Genomic DNA, 23,671 nt, shown 5'->3' on the forward strand with positions numbered 1-23,671 from the left:
AGACAGAACCAGTGTCTTATCCTCCTTTTGTGTCACTTGCAGTTTACAGAACAAACTGTGGACTCAAAGACTTCATGGACGGAGAGGCGAGGAGTGTTCTTAGCACACCATAGGTACTTAACTGATGTCATCCACAGAACACACACCTGTCCAAATTCACTTTGATTCAAAAGGTCTCCCCTCCATGGGATTCTCACTCACTGTTCCTTCTTCCTTGAACTTAGTGTTTTCATAATAAAGAAGAAATAATTTATCTTATTGAATTGGAATATGACTTAGGAACAAAGAACCATCTGCTGTCCTTTGTCAGCCAAGGTCTGGAATCAGTTCTGAATCAAACACGAATTGAGAAAAAGGAGTGATGGAGAAAGACCAAGCTATTTCTCAATGTTGGGAATAAATTATGTCAGTGAAAGTACCAGTTAGACCAAACCACAGAAGAAAAAGGATCATTTCAACATGGGCTCAACTTTCAAACCTTACTGCAAGTTTTGATCCACATTAGAATTGGAGATCGAATTTTTCATTGATTAATTTAAGAGGTAGTTTTATATTTCTCAGGTCTTCGATTAATTTTCAAACTTAATCATAATGAGAAAACTTGTTTTTAAAGAAAATATACCACCCCTTTGTAACTGTTTCTTGTGGATCCAAGAGGACAAAGGAGGAGTAAATGCATAGGGAGGAAAGAGTCCTAAATGAAGTAAAAATAGCCTATAAGAGCCCTGAGTCTTCCAACCCCTCCATGTTGAGTTGCATCCTGGCCTGTGTTAGGAATTTTCTAGGAGGTGGGAGAGAGAATTGACATTTGCCCCACTCAACAACCCCCTGAACTCATGCATTCCCAAGTGGAAAGTGAGAAGGGCCACTCTGAATATTTTCACATCCCTCTATGGAAACTTGGCTTTCAAAAAGAAGATGAGGACAGAGCTATTTCAAGACATTAAGGTTACGTGTACCTGATACTGTCTTGACCATCAAATAAACGAAAATAAAAACAGCCACTAGATCATGTTAATGGGAAGTCTCGGACACGGGCCCGCGCCTTGCACTCAAAGGCCAGGGCAGCATCCGAGCATCTGGAGGAGTCTGTACATTCCGCCGACAGCAGCATGGACCTGTGTCTGGAGCCTGGGGAGGCAGAGTGGCTGGAGGGATCCTGACTTTCCCATGTGGCTTTCCCTCCCCCACTTTACAGGATGGATCCTCATCTAATCATGTTGCCCCAGGGGTCCCCTCAGCCCCCGGGGAGGAGCCCTTCCATTCTCCAGGCTGGGGCTGTGGGAAAGACATGTCTCTGTGACCTTTCCCAGCACCTCAGCATCGCTTGGCCAGGAAAGCTGGGTAGTTTGGAGGGAAGCATCTCCTGAGGCTGGAGAAACTCAGGCAGAGACAGCAGAGGAGGACTGGAGAAGCAGGGACATTACTGAGTGGCCCACCTACAAAGCTGGGAGCTGTGTTTTCAGCTTAATGTACGTGTTGATTCATCCATCCATCCATCCATCATCCACTTATCTATCCATTACCCATCCACGCATCCACTCCTTCATCCAACCATCATCCATCCACCTATCCATCCATCCATTATCCACTCATCCATCCATCATCCATCCACCCATCCACCTATCCATCCATCCATTATCCACTCATCCATCCATTACCCATCCACCCATCCACTCCTCCGTCCATCCATCATCCATCCATCCATCCATCCATCTATCCATCTACCCATCCATCTAATAGATGCTCACTAAGTACTGCTACAAGCCAGTTCCTTGCTTAAGGAACTCAGAAAGTTGTTTGTACCAACTGAAAAAGATGCTATATTTGCAGTGGTGTGTGCCTTTAAAACCAATGTACACAGTATTTGGAATGACGCCTCATGCCCCACCCCTGCTTGTCTATATGACCAACTCCCATCTGTCCCTCAAGGCCCAGTCCAGGGGCAGCCTGCTTGGTATAGCTGCCATGATTCCAGCTCCATGGGTCCCCAGCTGATGTAGCCATTGCATCTTGTCATCAACCCAACCATACTGGGTTGACATTATTCACAGGATGCTTCCTCACTGAACTCTTAAGTTCCTTTCTGACCTGGACCAGGTCACTGTGTCTTTCTTTACTCAGTGAATAGCACACAGCAGGTGATCCAAAATTGTTTGCTGAAAAACTGAATGAATAAAGAAAGGAAGATCAAGTAACCAACTGCTTATTTTCTCATCATTCAATAACCATCACTGAGAGCTATTTCGAGTGTGTGCCAGGCCCACGCTGGGAGCTGAGGGCACTGCCATGAGTGAGATGGTCCTGCCCACCTTGGGTGGTCACTCTGACAAAGTCAAAAGGCAGGATGCACAGCCAGAGGCCAGCACTCAGGATGGCCGTGAGGCACTGGGTTAAATTAAAGATCCTCTGACTGTGGGAAGGTCAGGGGAAGCGATCCAGGTGACAGAGCTGCACTCAGAGCTGGGGCAAGAGGAAGGCACAGATGGTTAGAGCATTAAAGGTGACAGAGGAGCCTTTGGGGCTGTATTAGCAGACAACGCCCTGAGCGGGGCCGAGGGGGCTCCTTAAGGTCATTTTATTAACCCTGTGCTTCTGTGGGAAGCCTGCGGAATGAAAAGCCAGGGGTCAGGAGGAAGACCCAGACAACACAGCTCCTGTGGGTCTCCAGGAGAGGATGCTGCGTGTTTAGAGGACTGACCTCAGGAGGATGTAGACCCCTGTCAGCTGAGGGCACCAGGGACAGGCTTGGCAAGGCCCTGCTGGGCCACCCCTGATAACTGTCACTCTGGTGAGGACTCTGTGGTATGGAGGGAGGTCAGTTCTGGGGGGCGCTGGGCACATCAGAGTCTGGGAGGGACCAACCTCCAGTTTAAAGACAGGACACTGCTCTCTGGACCATGGCAGCCCAGCCCACTTCTCAAGTGGTGCAGTGCTTGGGGCCACAATCCCTTAGAGGGGCTCCTGAGAATGCTTCAGTTTCTGTTAAAGCAGAAGAAATAGATGAACATAAGCCAGCCTAGGTGATATCTGTCTTTATACCAATGTAGTTGGAAGATTATAACTATATCTATCTATATCTATATCTTTATCTACATCTGTATCTATATTTATAACTGTTATATATCTACATCAATATCTATGTCTATACTTATATCTACATCTACATCTACATTTATATCTATCTATCTATCTACCACAAATTATGTCTCAAACATAAAGCCAGGGAAGCTGAGTGAGAAAGTCTTCCAAGGCCCTTGATGTTTCGGTCTTTTCCAGATTACTCGATCCACTCACCTGGGCAGGGCAAGATGTTGCATTCCTGGTATTCCAGGGAGGGGCCCAGGCAAGGCATGCCCCCAAACTTGGGCTCCGGGTTGTTGCAAACACGCTTCCGGTTGCGAATGCCCCTGCTGCAGTCTCGGCTGCACTGTGACCATGAGGTCCAGGCTGACCAGGCCCCGTTGATGGTGTGGGAGGAGTATCTCCCAGCACGCAGGAAATCACCAGAAAGGCCTGCAAGGGAAATGGCCAAAGCACGATTCTGTTAGGAACTCTTAGAATAACCAGAGTCCAAACTAACTTTCATTCTGTAGCACTGTCTGCTTTGCTTCTGCAACTATACTCTCAAATATCAGTGGAACACTTTTTACACACCTCAGAAGCACAAAACTAAATAAAAATAACATTGTAGTTTGCATGATAATCTCCTATAACTCAAGCTTCTTTCTCTGCAGTTGCTATTAACAGGGGTGCAACTAAGAACTCAATTTGTCAATGTAGCAAAGTCCTTATACAAGTAATAGGGTTTTATGGGTAATAGGTCACTTATTGTTCTGAGAAATTTCTTACAAAGAAAATACACCTTTCTCACTTCCATTGGGAATTCTACAACAAATTGTCCTTGTGCAATTCATGTTCATTTTGATGCAAATGCCTACTGACTTAAAATATGAAAAAATATTCAGTCATTTTCTCAAAGGTAGGCAGTGTGACACAAGTTTTAAGAAAAAACTCTCAAAGTATGCCATGAAGTTCTGGGGAAATGTGAGAAGGCAGTTGTGTGAACAGTTCTATCCATTGTTAAGTTTCTTGGTTCTCTACTTAAAAATTCTGGCTCAGAAACCTAGGCAGATGCTCTTCAGAGAAAATAGATTAGAAACCTTTTTCTCTGATGAGAGAGTAGTTTGTGGTTAATCAATAAAGAACACACAATTTAGCCTAATTTCATGTGATCAGAGGCAAACAGGTCCAATTTTGTATTCTCAAGATATCAATACCAAAACGTATGGCTAGTCATTAGAACTTGAAGCCATTAAGATACAAGAAGGATAAAGTATTTTTTAAGCCATGCCCACAATATACTTTTGGAGGAAATATAAGAAGTCTTTTATAAATGTTTATCAAAATTTTTCCTTAGTTTATATCATTTAAAATGAATATTAGTGTTGGTTTTATAGGTATCTGAGAATGGAAGGATTAAAAAATATATGTTTGGATAAGAGAATAAAGTTAAAGAAACAATGTCATTCATTTTCTCTTTTTTTAATTTGATGTCGTAAGAAGTAAGTTCACAGCCTGCTCTGAAATAAGGGAATAAGTGACTGAATTGGAGACAGGGTTGTCAGATTTAGCAAATAAAATACAGGAAGCCCAGTTAAATTTTAGTTTAACTGGGCTCTTCTATGAACTTAGAGATAAGACAGATCACCTGTCCCTGGAAGCGAGTCAGTCCCTACAGAGTCGCTTACTCACCGTCGGTGGAGCAGCTGCTGGTTCCATCACTAGAACAGTACCGCATCTCAATTCTCTGCCTTCCCACTTCCAGCAAGTTTGGATCAGGCAGGCGGGCCTTGCACGTGTACCGAAATCGCTGCTCGTAGTGGCCCCCATTGTCAGAGATGTTGACAGGCGTCCAGGGCGTCCAGGGTGTGGTCTTTTTCAGCTCAGGGCATGGGTTGGTATTACAAGGCTGGTACTCCTGGAGGAGAAAACACATGAAGTATGCTTATCATACTGCAGAAATAGAGACAGGGGCATCCTTCCTTAAGTGAAGGAGAGGGCTCTCTAAAATTTCAGGTCCTTACACCCACCAGCTACTCTGCAAAGTTAAAAGCACACTTTTTTGTCAAATTAGGCATTGAAGAGAATGTTCGGTGTTCAAGTTAACTGCAAAGGAATCTGCACAGTTTCTACATCAACAATGAGAATGAGATAATAAATGTAATTTTGTGTGAATAAAAATGGTGATTCCCCCCAAATCATCTTCCTTTCATTGATAAGTGACCCAAAATGTTGAATATTCTGACGTTAACTTTAGCTTTTTTTTTTTTTTTAAGATATTAGTTAAAATGAGGGAACCAGAATTTGATTTTTGGACCTCATTATGTTCAGTCTAAGATTTATATTTTAAGCTCTGGATCACAGATTCAAAGTGTTAGAATGGTAGCTTTCTAGTTGGTAACACAATACATGATAACTTTTGGTCTATAAGAAATTTTCACAAGATTTCCCTAGTTAATACATGGTTGGCATTTTTCAGTCTCACCTCCCTTCCCCAGTAACAGATACCTCCATTGTAAGCACAGCGGGGAGGACCCTGGCAAGTGGGACATGCCATTTTTGGGAGGTGGACTTTAGGACTATAAATTTGGGTCTCTTAATCTGGCAAGAATTTTAAACATTGTGTCTTCAGAAGCATGACCAAATCTAAGGGGCACAGGGTTTGACCTTGAACATAGCACTAGATGTTTCATTAGAGGGAAAACCCACAACATATAATACATTCAATTATGGCCATACTTTTTTTTTTTTTTTTTTCTTTTTTGCAGCACGCGGGCCTCTCACTGTTGTGGCCTCTCCCGTTGCAGAGCACAGGCTCCAGACATGCAGGCTCAGCGGCCATGGCTCACAGACCCAGCCGCTCTGTGGCATGTGGGATCCTCCCGGACCGGGGCACGAACCTGTGCCCCCTGCATCGGCAGGCGGACTCTCAACCACTGTGCCACCAGGGAAGCCCTATGGCCATACTTTTAAAATAATTTTATTAATGTTAAACATACACAGAAAGGAAGAGTTAAATAGCTTTCTAAGATTTGTTATGAAAAAGAGAATTGTTTTATCCTTCCACCATCTCTTTCAGTTATCTAGATACTTATCCCTTAGAGCTAACAACAAGAATTTTCCAGCATCAGGCATTATCCATTAACTGTGCACTATGGGAAAAGATTTAGCTCTTTATTCTTTACCCCTTTACCCCTCTTCCTGTGTCTCCAACCCAGATGCAGCCTTCCCATCTCCCATCATCTTAATGTAGTTATGCTGCACTTTTGGTTAGATCCAAATCCAGTGTTTGCACTTATCGCTAGATGAACATTATCCACAGGTGACTGGTGCAGAGAGCTGATTGGTTTCTGTTTTGTGTCCAGTTCCCTCCCAGTCCGACTCAAGGACTCGCCTGGTTTGTCGGGGTAGTTGTCTAGTTTCTATGAACTTGTCATGAATTCACTCCCCATCAGGTATTTTGACACAGTAGGAAACGTGATGGCTGGTTTATGCTTGGAAAATAAAAAAGTCTCGGTAATATTGTATAACTGAATTCTGGTAGGAGAGAAAGTAGCCATGTGTATCCACACCAGAAGGTTTAACTGGAAGCCTGTTAAAATATTTATTTTGTCATGATTCTAATTAGTCTAACTAGTTTTCTTTACGCAGGGCCTATCTTTTAAAATTGTTTTACAAGGGACAATACTCGAGGGCTCTTCATGTTTGTGACTTCATACGCTTCTAACAGAAAACATGTAGAGTAATCATCACCACTTTCCTGATTTAACACCTCTTGCTTCCCTTCCCTGGCCCACACTGATGCTCCCCAACCCCACACCAACACACACTGGAAGACAGATGATTTCATTTTCCTTTGTTTACAGCATGTTTTATTATGGCATCTTTTGGATGCTGCCTTTTAAGTGAAAAAATAATAACCCCAATGGATGCCATAAACTCAATCATGTGAAACACTAGACAGAACACGTGTGTGCTCTTTTTCACTGGAATGGAGACCACGTAATAGGAATGCAATCGGCCTTGTCTGGGACCTTCCAGGCCCAGTGTGTGGCAACACTGCCAGCCCCAGATTGAAAATGCCATATGCGTTCCCTTCATCACTCTGCGTCAGCCTGGCTGGGCAAGTGTCCAGGGGCGGCTGGCTCCTTGCCTAACTGGACTTAAAACATATGCTGTTTATGGACCCCTGCTTTTTGCATTAACAAGTTTGACATCACCTACAAAATAGTAAGATCCCGTGTCTCAATAAACAAACACAGAGGGTCCTTCCAGTCATTCTGAGCTTCCTTGCACTAGAAATTTCACCTCTTTTATGGAGATGAAGTTTTTTTTTGAAACAGATGAATAGAAAATATATTTTAAAGCCTGGTTGGCCTCTGTGTACTGGTAAAATGCTCAGAAGGGTGGGGGGATGGTGGCGGCTGTCACATGTCCCAGAGGTGGGTACACCTCACGGGTGAAGAAGATCAATTCAGGCCCGTTAGACCTCAACCTCTGATAACAAAGGCTGTTCTTATGTTCCATTAGCTCCTCACTGTACAAAATCCAACAGGAGTCTCAGGACCTCTCCTTTCAACTACATTTTAAGATTTGATTATGATGCATTCATTTAAAATATCAAATTATGAAACACTGAGAAATGGTATGACTGATCTGTTTTATATTAATGACCAAAATTATAAAGTGGTTCAATTCAGTGGTGAGTAGTTGTATGGCTTAACTGAGCCTGTATGCTCCAATTTACTGAGGAACTGCTGCTGTGAGTAAACTAGAGAGATGGTGACAAGCCAAGCAAACCCAAATTTGAATGGAACTTGAACAGCATTATAGTTGATGCTTAAAAGAGAAATTATTTTAAAAGGGATTTCAGGGAGCTAATTATTATACCTGTCACATAGGAGTCTTAATATTCTGGTGGAAAATATTAGATAAGAATGGTTAATAAATCAATCCCACTGCTGCTATATATCCAAAGGAATTAAAATCAGGAACTCAAAGAGATACCTACACTTCCATGTTCATTACAGCATTACCCACAATAACCAAGATATGGAAACAACATAAGTGTCTAGTGACGAATTAATGGGTAAAGAAGATGTGAGACAGACAGACACACAAACACACACACACACACACACACACACACAGTGGAATATTATTCAGTCGCAAGAAAGAAGGAAATCCTGCCATTTACAACAACTTGGTTGGACCTTGAGGGCATTGTGCTAAGTGAAATAAGTCAGACAGAGAAAGACAAGTTCTGTATGCTCTCACTTATATGTGGAATCTAAACATGCCAAACCCAGAGAAACACAGAGTAGAGTGGAAGTTACCAGGGGTTGGGGAAAACGGGAAAATGTGGGTCAAAGGGTACAAACTTCCAGTTATAAGATTATCAAGTTTGGGGATCTAATTTACAGCATGGTGATTATAGCTAATAATACTGGATCCTATACTTGAAAATTTCTAAGAAAGTAGATCTTAAATGTTCTCACCACAGTAAAGAAATGACAATTTTGTGACAGGATGGAGGTGGTAGCTAATGCTATGGTGATAATCATTTTGCAATTTATAAATGTATCAAATCAACACATTGTGCACCTTAAACTTACATAATGTTATGTGTCAATTATATCTCAATAAAGCTGGAAAAAAATAAAATAAAGACAGCAGTCGATGCAAGGACAACAAAGAAAAACAAAAGGTCAAGAACAACAAAGGAAAAAATAAACATGGTTACTACATCAATTTTAAACAGTTCTCCTAACATGTTGCCTATGTTTTATATGTCCCAGTCAACAGTGATACACCATCTATTTAAAAGTTTAATCTGAAGACCTGGGAGGCATGTGCCTGTTCTCCCTCACCTCTAGGCCAAGTCCTATAGATATGGCCTCTTAGGCTCCTTCTCTCCTCCCCTTCTCAACTGTCTCTTTTCTAATTCAGGTCACCATCATCTCAGTCCTGTTTCACAGAATCAAAGCGTGTATTTCACTGACATTTAATTGTGTATTTATAAGTCTGCCTCCACAAACAGATTGTAAATTTGTCAAGAGCAAGAACTTTGCCATATTTATTTTATATTACCAGTCCTAAGTATAATACTATAATTTTTTGGTGAATGGATAAATCAATTCACAAATAAGCCCATTCTGGTGGAATCTGCATAAATCTGGGGAAAAATTAGATGGTTAAGCAGGGCCCCATTTTGCTGTTTATTTTTCCTTTGAGAAAACTAAAATAGCTTACATTCCATAGGTTGAAAGTAAAATAGATGGTAACAGGCCAAGAAAAATTTTGATACCATGTGTTTAGCACAAAATAAGAAAATTACCCTTAAAGTGTTTTCATCAATAGCTGAATATGTGAACTAAATATATTCTCGTATGGAATACGTATGGTTTCCATATGTACTTATCAAATTCTCTTTCAGTAACTAAGTTGTTACACTCTGAAACAGAAAGCCATTCTGCACCAGAGGAACAAGAGTAATGCAGCTGTGCTTGCGAAGGGCCAAGGTACTGAAGCATATGTACAGAGGTAGATCTGTGATCCCAGGAGCTTGAGGAAGCAGAGCACAGACTGACAGGAAATCCTGGAAATTAGTTTCGTGGTTCCAGCAAGAAAGAGAAAGAAAAGGGAGACAGCGCATTCAAAATTATAATGCCACGGAATGACTTCTGCTTCCAACCAAGATGGGGTAACACAAATGGGATGAACTCTTTCACCAAGAATAACTTTAAAATACATAAAACAATAGTTTGTAAGACATCGGACGTTAGGCAACGAAGGGCAGTGATCACCAAGTTTCGGAACCATGAGGTGAGCTCCACAACTGACCCAGCCTACAACCTGGAGAAGGTTTCCAGGTGATGGTGGAGGAAGAAGAGACCCAGGCACAGACTAGTGACTGGGGAGACAGAACTGGGAGGTAAAGGAAGCCAAAGGGGCCGGGGTTCTCAGCAGGAGAGGGCTGCACAAAGAAGAAACTCCAGTTATGCACAGCTCCCCTGTTAGGTATTCAGCTGAGTAGAAACCTGTGAATGTATGTGTATGAAGAGACTACACATGGGTGGGGAAAGACCCACCTGAAAAGATCAGAGGGAAGAGTGCACGCCACTCACATAGGGCTGGGGATACTGCTTGCTCCTAAGAGCCAGACTGAAAAGCTTCATAATTCTCCTCGCATCAGTTAGGGTACCAGGAAGGTATTGTCTCCACCATGCGGAAAAATCACCTCAGACTAAACTCTGCTCTCATCTCAACTAACAAAGCTTACAAGCAAAAACCAAACAGATCAAACCTAGTTTCACATAACTTGATCTTGTCCCAAAGGAGAGCTCTTGCATAATCTGGGGAATACAAAAGTGTCCAACGTACAAGGAAAAGGTCACAGTGTCTTACATCTAATCTAAAATTACCAGGTATGCAAAGAAGCTGCTAAAAAAACACAACTTACACTGAGGAGAAAAATCAGTCAATTGAAATTGGCACAGGAAAGCCATAGATGACAGAATTTGTAGTTAAGAATATGTAAAACTGTTATAATAACTGTATTGCATATGTTCAAGGAGCTAGAAGAAAGACAACCTGTTAAGTAGAAACATGGAAGATATAAGGAAGAAATAAAATCAACTATACACAACATTCTATGAGGTCGACTTTAATCTGGTATAAAAAACCAGACACAGACATAAGAAGGAAAGAAAACTACATGTGAATATTCCCCATTAACTTAGACACAAAAGTGCTTAACAGGATTTTAATAAGCAAAACTCCAAACTATTTAAAAAGGTTAATAGCTCATAATTATGTAGGGAGTATGTCAAGGGTGCAAGGTTCATTAATATTTAAAATTGGATCAAGGTAATTCACTTTATTAACAGTCTAAAAAGTAAACCCATATGGACATCTCAATAGATACAGAAACGTCATTTGATAAGATGCCCAAACCCACTCCTTATAGAAACTCTCAATCAACTAGGATAGAAATAAATTTCCTAAGTCTGACAAAGGACATTTATTAAAAACATAAAAGCAACATCTTAAAGGTTAAAGCCTGTATGCTTTTTTTAAAGCTGAAGAATATAAGATCAATATAAAAGATTAAGTCTGTTTCTATGTACTAGCAATGAGGAATCATAAATTAAAAGAATGCCATTTACAATGCTATCAAAAATATGAAATACTTAGGAATAAGTCTCATAAAATATGTGCATGACTTGTACACTTAAAGAAAACTTAATCTTCTAAATGATCTATAGAATCAATGCAATCTTAGTCACAATTCCAGAAGGCCTCTTAAAAAAAATAAAATTTGACAAGCTAATTCTAAAATTCACACAAAAATACAAAGTATCTATCAATAGAATAGCAAAAGCATTTTGCAAAGAAAGGACATTGTTGGAGGACTTACACAACCTGACTTCAAAATTCATTATAAAGGTACAATAATCAAAATGCTGTGGCATTAAGATTGAAAGATTGAGCAAAGGAGTGGAATGAAAAGCCCAGAAATAGACCCAGATGCATATGGCTTATTGATTTTTCAAAAAAGGTGCAAAGGCAATTTAGTGGTAAAAGCAGTCTTTTCATCAAATGGTGCTGGAACAATTTGATATCCATATGTGAAAACCTGAACTTTGATCAATAACTTGCTCTACCCATGATAATAAACTCAAATGGATCATAGAACAATATCTAAAAGCATAAAACGTATAGAATAAAACCTAGGAGAATATTTCTGTGACCTTAGGTTAAGCAAAAATTTCCTAGATACAATGTCAAAAGCATCAGTCATAAGAGAGGTAAAAATAAGTTGTGTTAATCAAAATCAGAAACCTCTACTGACTGTTAAGAGTTAAGGTCACATAACTCTTAACTGACTGTTAAGAGAATGAAAGACTAGTCACACATGGGAGAGAATATTTGCAAATCAGTTATCTGATAAAAGGCTCATACCCATTATACACTTAAAAACTTAAAACTCAACAATAAAAGAAGAAAAACTGTATAAGCATTGTCAAACATTATGGAGAGACATTTCACCAAAGAAGATATACAGATGGCAAAAAAGCATATGTAAAGGTACTCAACATCGTTGTTTTTCTTTTTTGTTTGTTTTGTTTTTTAAGACTAAAAGTAAATTAACACAGATATAGGGAACAAATGTATGGACACCAAGGGGGGAAAGTGGGGTGGGGTGGTGGTGGTGGTGCGATGAATTGGGAGATTGGGATTGACATATATACACTAATATGTATAAAATGGATAACTAATAAGAACCTGCTGTATAAAAAAAATAAAATAAAATCCAAAAATAATAAAAGTAAATTAAAACCACAAGAAACCACCACACACTTATTAGAATGGCTAACATGAAACAGAACAAAAGAAACCTCGAACCTGACAATATCAAATGCTGGTGAGCTTGCAGAGCAACAGGAACTCTCATATCCTGCTAGTAGGAATGTAAAATGACACAATTGCTTTGAGAACTACTTGACACTTGGCTAAAAGCTTAAACATACACTTACCATATGACCTAGACATTTCCCTGCTAGATATTTACCCAAGAGCAAAGAAAGGATATGTCCATACAAATACTTGTACATGAATGTTCACAACAGCTTTATTTGCAACAGCCAAAAACTGGAAACAATGCATATACCCATCAGCAGGTAAATATCTAAGCAAATAATATCCAAATACGAGACTACTCAATAATAAAGAGAAATGAACTGTTGTTATATTCAGCATAGAAGAATCTGTAAAGAATGGTGCTACGTGAAAGAAGCTCCCAAAAATGGAATGACAATGTATGATTCCGTTCACATAAAATCATGAAAAGAGAAAACTATGTAGAATCAAAAAGATGAGTGGTTACCTGAGACTAGGGAAGGCAGGGAGGTATATGAGGGAGGGGTTACGAAAGGAAACAAGGAAACTTTTGAGTTGATGAACACATTCATTCTCTTGTGTTGATGGTTGCATGGATGTACATATCTGTTAAAATGTATCAAATGCTAAACATGTGCAGTATATGGTATACCAATCATACTCAATAAAATATTAAAAACTATGTGGTCATTGAAAGACAATTCTCTTTCTAAAAACTGGTGGTTATTTTGCTAATTTAGAAGTGATATTCAAAACAGTTGTGTTTGCACGTACCTGCACACAAACTAAGATTACAGTTATTTTATGGCGTTCATGCTGGAATATTTGAGACCGAACGTAACTACTAAGTATTTGTAGATAAATGTTTCACAAATACAAAATGTGCACGATCAAGCCAGTTTTACCTGTCATCCCACATCCTACATTGTATGATAGAAAATGTTATTTTCTATCATACAATCAGCCAGTGTAGCAACTGCCTGCTTAGCCTACATATACATGGGCATCAACTGCATTCTTTGATAATCTTATTCCTCTTACAATCAGTGTCTTTAGCTTCAGTGCATTTTCAGGCTGATACAGGTCTTTGAACACGAAGGAGTTAAAATTATCTTCCATGGGGTCTGGAGATGTTTGTGAGTCACAGGATGGCTTGGTGGAAGTAGCACTCAGCCCCAAGGCCACCTTCTAACTTACCGTATAATCCTTGGCAAATCTTTTGAACATGTCTTAATCCGTTCAGGCTGCTATAACAAAATAGCACAGACTGGGTGGTTTATAAACAACAGGAATTTATTTCCCACCATTCTGGACGCTAGAAGTCCAAGATCAGGGTGTCAGCATGGTTGGGTGAGGGTCCTCTTCCGGGTCACAGATGTCTCTTTTTATCCTCACATGATGAAAGGGGCTAGCTGGCTCTCTGGGGCCTCTTTCATAAGGACACCAATCCCACTCATGGGGGCTCCACTCTCATGATCTAATCACCTCCCAAAGGCCCCACCCCCTACGACCATCACCTTAGGCATTAGGTTTTCAACACATGGATTTTTGGGGGACACAAGCATTCAGCCCATAGCAGAACACACTGCAACAAACACCAAATGAAGGGTTACACAGGATGATCTCAAAGTACTTAACAAACACATTTTGGAATCCACAATCTTGCTTTTAATCTAGTGGGCCAACCCCAAATAAATATTCAGTGCACGCACTTGACTCTGGTTCATAGAAGGTAAAACGATTTGATACCCAAAGGCTACATGACAGTCTATGCTAGCTACTTTGAAGAGGGGATGCTGATTTAGAGATTATAAAGAATGTTCTTGTTTTATTTCCATTACTATTATTAGTCATTAAAGGCCCAATGAAATAAAATAGAAATACTCTTTAAAATGTGAAAGCAATATTGGAACAAAAAGAGTGAATATTTTTAAGTAGAAAATCCCACTGTTCTATTGCAGTAACTGCTTGCATTTCAGAAGACCTCCTCTGGGTAGCCACAGTCCTCTCTTTGGCCACGTTCATACATCTTTACTGTATCACTCATTTGCCTAAGGGTCTCCGAATCCTGCAAGCGTTCTGAGGGTAAAGCCTGGGGCTGATGCAACTTCCCTCCTCATTTGGGTGACTGGCAGCACCTCTGGCTCCAAAGGGGGAGAGGATTGAGACGAACATCTCAAGGGCTTTCAAATGGGTGCATTTATCAATACTTTCAACAAGCAGTCAACCTGTGTTCTTCTAAGTGCAGAAAAAGCAGCAGAATACTCCTCTGCTTTCATATTAAAAAAAGATGTGTGCGCCTGTGTGTGTTAGATTATATGCGTGTGCATATCTATAAAAATGGAGCTGGCTTTCCTCCTTACACATACTTTTAGGCATTCCTTTTTATAACACTGTAGAAATCCCAAGAGAATAAGAAAATCAGTGCTGTCGCTGGTAATCTTTTTTTATTATAGAGGCTGTGATTTGTGGGCACTCTATAAACTTACATCTCAAAGGAGAAGATCCATTTATTTGGTTTATTCTCTCACTATCATGCCCTTAAATTCTTAGTCCCTGAGGGCGAACATCAAGAATTCAGATATCTTTTTTTTTCTGGCAACTACCTTGCAACAAGAGGAGAAACTACTTTTAGTTAGGAGTGAAAGCCTACCACTGGGAAAAATGTTTCCTTCCCAAACTGACCATTGAAATGGGTGACCTTGAGCAAAAAATCCACCCTTTATTTCCATTCCTCCATTTTTAAAGAAAAAAAAGTGCTTAACTGTAATATACTTGCTTCAGAATAGTTGGACCTATTTTAAGAGTTCTTATGAGGAATTTCGGAAGAACAAGAGTAAATAACACAAACCAAACTGACGTTGTGTTATTTAAGATCGAGGCTTTGAAAGGACAACTCATGGGGCATTGCTTTTACACTCATACATGGGGGCAGTTGCCCTGGATTCTTTTAAGTACAAAAAAACAATAGTCACTTGCTTTCTTACTAGAAAATGATCGTGTGTGTGTGGGGGGGGGGTAGGTGTGTGTCTCACCACCTCACTGTACATATACAACTGTAGTTGTATATACATATACAACTGGCTTAAGAAAAGAAAGAAAAAATACTGCCTATCATCATAGGATTTGGACGTTATGGTTATAGCCATATTTGTGTGGGCTAAAATGGCTTAATTTCTTGGCAAGAAGATGCAAAATCAAATTAGATTAATGGAGTGGTTATGGAAAATTCAGTCATGAAGATACAGGCTAAAACCATACTCATGGCTTGGGCAAACCTTAATTTAAAAAATTAAATGTATTAAAAGCTGTTACTTAGCAGCCTAGGCAACCGTTGGTATTTTACCAACACCTGGTTATTAGTCTGTGGTTTGATAAGTAAACATTTATTTTATATATAAATTAATTTCTAAAATAATTTGTTTTGAGCTTTTGAGAAATGTATTAAAAATAAATGTGAGGGCTTCCCTGGTGGCACAGTGGTTGAGAGTCTGCCTGCCGATGCAGGGGACACGGGTTCGTGCCCTGGTCTAGGAAGATCCCACATGCCGCGGAGCGGCTGGGCCCGTGAGCCATGGCCACTGAGCCTGCGCGTCCGGAGCCTGTGCTCCGCAACGGGAGAGGCCACGACAGTGAGAGGCCCACGTACCGCCAAAAAAATAAAATAACATAAAATAAATAAATAAATGTGAGTCAGATGGTGCTGATAAATATATACAACTTGTTTTCACCTGACCATTGACTGCAAAATGATTAAATACCATTTTCCTCTTTTAGATAATTTGGATGCTTTTATTTTTTTCTTTATTCTGCATGTGTAGCTAAAGGAACATAGGCCAAAACAGAATGGTAATGTCTTTTTCTCTTTGCTTACTCAGCTGACATCGGTTTTCTTCTGCCTTTCATCAGGCATGGAGGGTTGAGTGGTCCTACTTGGAGCCTTGGGAGCAGCTGGTCTATTTGTCATTAGTCACCTCCACCATGCTTCCTTGGTTATGGCACAGCTATGATCTTAAGGGTGCCCTGACAGTAAGCACCCACTCGCAGACTCTGGGAGGCAGAATTCTCACACGCCCCCAAGAGCCCCACCACCTGGGTATCACATCTTATGTAATCCCTTTCCTGTGCGTGTGGGTGGGTTCTATGAAAATGATGGCATAGTGAGGTTCCTCCTAATGTAAGACCTCCTTGTAGTGGACAAAAGAGAGATTCTCCTGCTGGCTTTGAAAATATTGGCTGCCACATTGTGAGGGGATCACATGGCTAGGACCTGAGGGCAGCCACTGACAACATCCTCCTACCTACAGCCAGAAGAACACGAGGACCTCAGTCCCCGAACTTCAGGTCACTGTGTTTGAGTGAAATAATGTTGGGTAAATGTCTTCTGTTTAAGGGCACGAACAGAATTTAAGATGGTGTTCTGTTCCTTCTATGGAAGAGCTTTTCCTTAAGTGTATCTTCATGGGGTGCTCATGGCGCTACAGAGACAAAAGCATCTGTTGTCAGGAGGGACTGAGAAGCTCTGGGTTCAACAGAGTTAAACGGGTTTCATCAAACCAGGAGTGCTCAGAGCTTATCTTGGAGCCCTTTTCTTAGAGCTTCTCAGGGAACCAGAGTGGAATAGAGGGCACCTTAGCAAATGCTGTCAGAGAGGATGCTACCGGGAATCAAACAAGTTCTCAAAAGGTGAGAGCAGTTTTCTCATCGGAGCACTGATTCTACAATCAACTTTATTGATTCAAACTGAAAATAGGGGTGTATCCCCGGAGTTCTGAAGTTGTATGGAAGTCATCCTTCTTCTGCCAAACCTAACCAGGATTTAACAGACTGAGGATGCAGTCCTATGTTCATAAGATCCTTAGCCCACTTGACTCCATGTTCTAATCAGGAAAGCCATCTAGAATATCCCTCTCCTTCAAGCCTGTGGGTGGGCGGCTTTCCAGAAAGTGTATGAGGTATAGGGAGCTGGTACTTCATTTGTCTTGCTCCTCCAATGACTTCCAGTCTGAGGTTATCTATAAGTGGGCTAATCAGTTCTTATTGTGAAACTCTTCGCTCATTTCCAAGTTCATTGCCTTATGTGATAACCAGGGGAGGCCACCAGGTCTTAACCTTAACCTAGGGCCTCAGCTTTCTCATCTGAAAAATGGGCACATAAAGAAACATCATTGGGACTTCCCTGGTGGCTCAGTGGTTAGGAATCTGACTGTCAACGCAGGGGACACGGGCTCAAGCCCTGGTCCGAGAAGATCCCACATGCCGTGGAGCAACTAATTCTGTGCATCACGACTACTGAGCCTGTGCTCTAGAGCCCACGAGCCACAACTACTAAGCCCACGTACCACAACTACTGAAGCCCATGCGCCTAGAGCCCGTGCTCCACAACAAGAGAAGCCACCGCAGTGAGAAGCCTGCGCACCGCAACAAAGGGTAGCCCCTGCTCACCGCAACTAGAGAAAGCCCACGTGCAGCAACAAAGACCCAACGCAGCCAAAAATAAATAAATAAATAAATAAAATAAAAAGAAACACATCATAATTATCGGGGACTGTTAACAAGATAAGGTGTTCACAGTGATTAGCAGGGATCCTGGCACATGGGGCATCTTTGGTCTGCACAGAAGCCTGGAAATGAAGATGGGATGCAGAACGTGAAAATATTAGGGGTTCTGCAAAGTTGGTCACTAGCAATCTTAAGAAATCACCCTCTGTCCAAGAAAATGCGGATGGTCACAAAAACCCCTAATGATCCCAGCAAGGTTACACACAAGGCAATGGATTTACCTACCTGACAAAAAAGGTTTAAACTTAACCTGCATCCAAGTTTCCAGGTACATCATTTCACTCGCTTGGGAATGTGATCATCCAGTAGAAAATTATCTTCGACATTTGTTCTTAACTGAGTTTACATGAAGCTTACTTTCTATCAGTTCACATTCCTTAAATAATTAGTTAAGATTTCATGTCCTAAAAGATAGTAGTAGGAACATTTATTTAATCTAAAATTCCTACACCATGAATGATGCATTTGGAACACTCACTGCTAAGGTCAGAGTTCTTCTGTCATTTCCTTTCACCAGTATGGAAATGTTCAGAACTCTTGGGTATTCTTTTGGCTGTCTAAGCTGGGATCCCATCATTTAATGGATCTGGGAAATGAAAAACACGTATGTTTTATCAACATCTTTGCTTAGAATTTAAAGCACAAGGAACCCTTTTTTGGCTCGTCTTTTGGCCAATTTACCTTGGGAAATTATGTTCCTCAAATAAAGTTGTGTAAATGACTTTCTTCTTATCATTCAGATTAACTAGGTTTCTATTACCTCATGAATCTTTCCTGCCAGAAATTATGGGTAATGTCCTAAGTATCTAAATTTAAACAATTATATTTTTGAAATTAAAAGTCAAAGTAATATTGTACAAATGACGTTTTCAATGAACAACACAGTCATGAAAATAGAAGTATCATGTTATCCATCCACTCATCCATTAATCTTTATTCCAGTCATCACCGTTGGAGCATCTATACCTCGTGCAAGATGCTAAGCTATATCCTCAGGGGGTCTTAGATGTTAGTGGTGAAAATGAACAGGGGAAGTTCAAGGTAGACATGTGAAAGTGCCATTAAGTTCCACACCAACTATGTGTTATGGGAATTAAGATGCAGGGGGGACTTGATCTTAAATCACATGAGGACACAGTAATTGACACTGTGGCCAATGCCATGGGCCACTCGGTCTGGGGTTCTGTGTCTGACAGACCGACCAGTTTTATACCAAGGGGTGTATTACTCCCCAGCCACAGCATCAGAGGTTGGATGCACCCAACAGCTTAGCTGCCTTGAGCAACCTATTCTGGCTAAATTATCCATGCCTTCCTAGTACGATGTCACTGCTAATACAAAACAAATGAAAACCCCAGTGCAATCTTATCCACTTTAAGTTTCAAGTTTTGACTACAGAAAATAAAAAACTAACAGGTTAAAATATAAGTTGTCAAAAGAGTTGGGTATGCGTCCATATTTTTTCTTAATAAAGTTAAAATTCGTTATGCTCCAATTTTATAAATGTTCAGAATGTATGCACGGGGTCCCAGCAGCAGGTCTGATGAAAAGAGGAAAGTGTGACAGTAACCTGCTCAGGACTGTGGTCACAACTGATGGCCAAGGGTCATTCCAAGGCCTGGGTGGTGTCTCCAGATCTTCCTTACTCTACTGGCTTTCCCCTCAAAGCTGGGAGCTACATTCACAAGCGACCACCAACCTCCCAGCAAAGGAGACTCGTTTCAACCTGAGGATAGAGGTGTTGCTCTTTCTTGGTAGAGTCACAATCTCAATGCGGTAATATAAATATATAACGACTTTCCTAATATCGTTTTCAAATAGACTATCACAAAAGTGAATGATGTTTCTCAAATAAACTATCACAAGAACGAATATTCTGTCTAAATGAAGTGACAACATCATAACACAATCATTTGTCTAAGACCGCTCCTGATGGATTTATTTCTAAGATTTATAAACTTCTCTCCCAGAACTTAATTTAACAGTTTATTGATGTCTTGGGGTTATAATTAAATTTATTTATTACTGACAATACTATTAATACATTTGGGTTGTTGCTGTTGCTGTTTTCCAGAGCCTAAACACATTTCTCACGTTTGCTTGAATTTTTTTTTCCGTGACCTGAGTTTTCGGCCACAGCTCTGCTGTCTTATGCCCCCGCTTCTCGCGGCCCTCTTTCTCCCTCCATCTATGTGATATTCTGGACAACGGATCATTAAGCTGATTGGAGCACACAGCAAAGAGAACAGGCAGAACTTGTGAGGCCTTGGAGTCTGTGCCACAAGGCTGGACAGCAAAACCTTTGTACACACCTGCTTCCTAAACCTGGCCTGACCCTGGCTGCCAGCATTGATGTGGCGGCTCTCCCGTTGCTGAGGACTGCGGTCGAATTAGGATATTCAAGATGTTAAGTTCAAACTTATAAGTTAAACAGTTCTGGCCTTTAATATCCTTAACATGTGGCTATGATGCAAAACAGTTTACCTAGAAGTTTGCTATAAAAAATAATTGTCCAAATCAACTTTTAATGACTGATCTACATTATGGATTTTCATCTACTTAAATACAATTTGAACATCTATAAATTCCTAATATACAATATGGTGATTAAATTATTAAGTGGGTAAAATTCCATCAAATCCATATATCGGTCAAAGATATTTATTTATCCTGACATAATTTGTACATTCCTTAGATTTTAGCCATACAAAACTTCCCCAATTGTCACTATATAAACACACTTATATGTGTGTGCGTGTATATATATATATATATATATATATATATATATATATATATATATAATGAAAATAGAAAAACTTATAATGGAGGTCACTTATGTGGAAGATTATGTGAAGATTATCTAAACCAATAAATGTGGCTACAAGTCTCTTGTTCTAGAATGTTACTTCTTTAATAAAGCAGGGATGTTTCTTGTTTCTTATTTAAAGTTATCTTTCAGGACTATAGAAAATGTCCCAGTTAAAATATTTAGGATTCTGTACTGTGAATGACTTTAAAATTCATTTTTTCTCTTCTAGGAAATGTTGTAAAATTTAAGCAAGACTACTGACTGCTTTCTGCTTCAATTTACATTCATTTAGGCCAAAAAAAAAAAATCATAAGGTGGCTGAATAAAAACTCCTGTCCTTCCAAAATATGACTGAAGTATCTCTAAATTGCTTAATTTTCCTACAAATATAAGTATATTGAATAAGAAAAATAACTGGTACGTTAGGGTGACTATAGACATCTAAGTTTTCTCTTATGTTGTGACAGAAAAAAGTTTCGTTTTCTTCTTTTTGATCATTCCTCAGTGTTAGAGGTTATTTGGCTTTATTATACCATGAAAGGTCCTTGCCCATATTCAGACAGAACATTACAGTCAGGGGAGTGAGATGTGCGGTTTTTTCAAACAAGAGTTTATATGGGCAGGCAGGAATGATACCAGCAGCTAGAAGCTTAAATATGTAGTAATATATAGAATATGCAGTTATATATGAAATATATATATATAATTTCACAAAATTATAGTCAAGGTCATATACAAGGAGGCTCTACCGTAAGACAGTCTGAATGGTGGAGACGGCAGCCTCGACAAACGCTGGCTAATTAGTGTTAATGCATTTCCGTGACTCCATGTTACCAGCAGGATAAAGCCCAAAGTGCTCAGCTTTCCAGACTCAAAAAATTAGATCCACTGCACTGGCTCAACCCCTCCCATCCTGTGGCCTGTATCTGAGCCATGTGGCAGATACATGTCTTAAAGACCCACAGATACACACTGTGGCTTCAGGCCTCTCTGCCTTTGCTGCTGCTGCCTTTACTGTAACATATGATTCTCCTATAGTTACCTGAAAACACCACTCCCTCCTTCACGTCACATTGTGCCCTGGAAAGTAACAGACGAAGGATGCAGCGCCACAAGGACCTGCCCGCACAGGGGTGTCTCCAGTGATTTGTGAAGACACCTGCTACCTAGTTCTTGTGTTCTGTTTCTAGCTCAGCACTGGACACTTGCTGCTTGTCACACAGCAGAAGACCTCCCGGCCCTTCCTCCATCAAATATGGCACTAATGGGGTCCGTGCATCTGAAAACCAGCCTTAGCTCCTGTATTTTTGATAACTTTTCCTCAGCGGTCCGCAAAATCTTTAAAAACACGGAATAATCTTTCAATCAATAAACAATACACGAACAGACAAAGATCAAGCGGCCACGGTTCAAGTGGGGTAGGGGCCAGAAGCTCGTCCAGCTGGGCAACAGCCCTGCCCCCAATGCCACCTACAGGGGCTCAACGGGGTGCCCTTTGCCAAATACACAATAACGTCTGGCCTACAGCTAAAGTAGCCATTAACTAGTAGCCATTAACTAGTAGCCCCTGATCTTTGAGACACAGGTAAGTGAGCTGGCAGGAATCCTTGGGATAAATCATTCCCATCCTTGACCTGACAACTCTTATTTCTTTGCCTTGTTGTACTGAATTGGCCATGATCTCCAGAATAATATTAACATTAGCAGTGCTGGCAGGAATCCATGGCTTTTCTTTGACTTTAATTGAAAAGCTTCTAACCTTTCACCATTATGTGTGATGGTGTTTGCTGTATCATTTTAATAGGTATCCTTTGTAAGGTTAAAAAAGCTCCCAGCTGGGCTTCCCTGGTGGCGCAGTGGTTGAGTGTCCGCCTGCCGATGCAGGGGACACGGGTTCGTGCCCCGGTCCGGGAAGATCCCACATGCCGCGGAGCGGGTGAGCCCGTGAGCCATGGCCTCTGAGCCTGCGCGTCCGGAGCCTGTGCTCCGCAACGGGAGAGACCACAACAGTGAGAGGCCTGTGTACTGCAAAAAAAAAAAAAAAAAGCTCCCATCTATGCTTTGTTTGTTGACTTTTTAAAAAACTGTTATGAATGAGTGTTGAATTTTATCAAACATTTGTTCTGCATCTATTGGAATGACTCTGACATTCTTTCTTCTTAATCTTATTAATATAAAATATATTATTTATAAATTCTCCATTTGCTCATTGTAAATGTCACACTATGAATATGAACATATAAGTGCAATGTAAATATTTATATATGTAAAATTTATATTTGTACATAAAGTCTGATAAATTAAGGTTGTACAAGGTTGCACAATATGTACACTGCAAAAAAGAAGATCCTGGCAAAAGGGCACGTGAGAGCTGAAATTCAGCCTGCATCTTCTCCTAAGCCATGAGTTTTGGCAGAGGGCTGTCTGTCCTCAGAGGAAGGAGCCTAAGAACCTGCTGGCTGCCTGCCAAGACCTGAGCCTATGCCCTTGTGACCCTCAGAAGGGGAAATATGTACTACTTCACACAAAGGCACTTTACAGGTTAGCAGTGCTTCTGGGGCTCATCCATTTCTAGCCCTCGAGGTCCATGTCATTTACCAAGCAACTCAACCACTGGATATCTTATCTTGGGAGAACTTGCTACAGGATCCTCTCACTTTAAACAAATTGTCCCTTTCTGTCTACTGCTCAGAATCCCTGCCACCATCTCTACGAGCTGGCACTCTGATTTTTAATGCCTTTCCCCTACTCAAAGAGGTGGCCACGAGAAAAGGGACACATATGTTTACGTGAGGGAGAGAGATACAAATACAACTTAAAATGATGAAGACC

The 23,671-nt window shown here is 40.6% G+C and overlaps 1 protein-coding gene across 4 annotated transcripts in view; it reads right to left on the minus strand.

Moving 5' to 3' along the window:
• The window catches only part of SEMA5A (semaphorin 5A), a 486,740-nt gene that overhangs the window by 23,544 nt on the left and 439,525 nt on the right, over positions 1-23,671 (minus strand). For all 4 annotated transcript variants that reach the window (XM_067730359.1, XM_067730362.1, XM_067730361.1 and 1 more), the window contains 2 exons: positions 4,756-4,981; positions 3,298-3,516 (listed from right to left, as the gene is read on the minus strand). In XM_067730359.1, coding sequence (XP_067586460.1) covers positions 3,298-3,516; positions 4,756-4,981 — 445 coding nt within the window. The remainder of the gene's footprint in view (positions 1-3,297; positions 3,517-4,755; positions 4,982-23,671) is intronic.

The sequence above is a fragment of the Pseudorca crassidens genome, chromosome 3 (assembly GCF_039906515.1).
Source record: "Pseudorca crassidens isolate mPseCra1 chromosome 3, mPseCra1.hap1, whole genome shotgun sequence".
In the NCBI taxonomy this organism is placed as follows: domain Eukaryota; kingdom Metazoa; phylum Chordata; class Mammalia; order Artiodactyla; family Delphinidae; genus Pseudorca; species Pseudorca crassidens.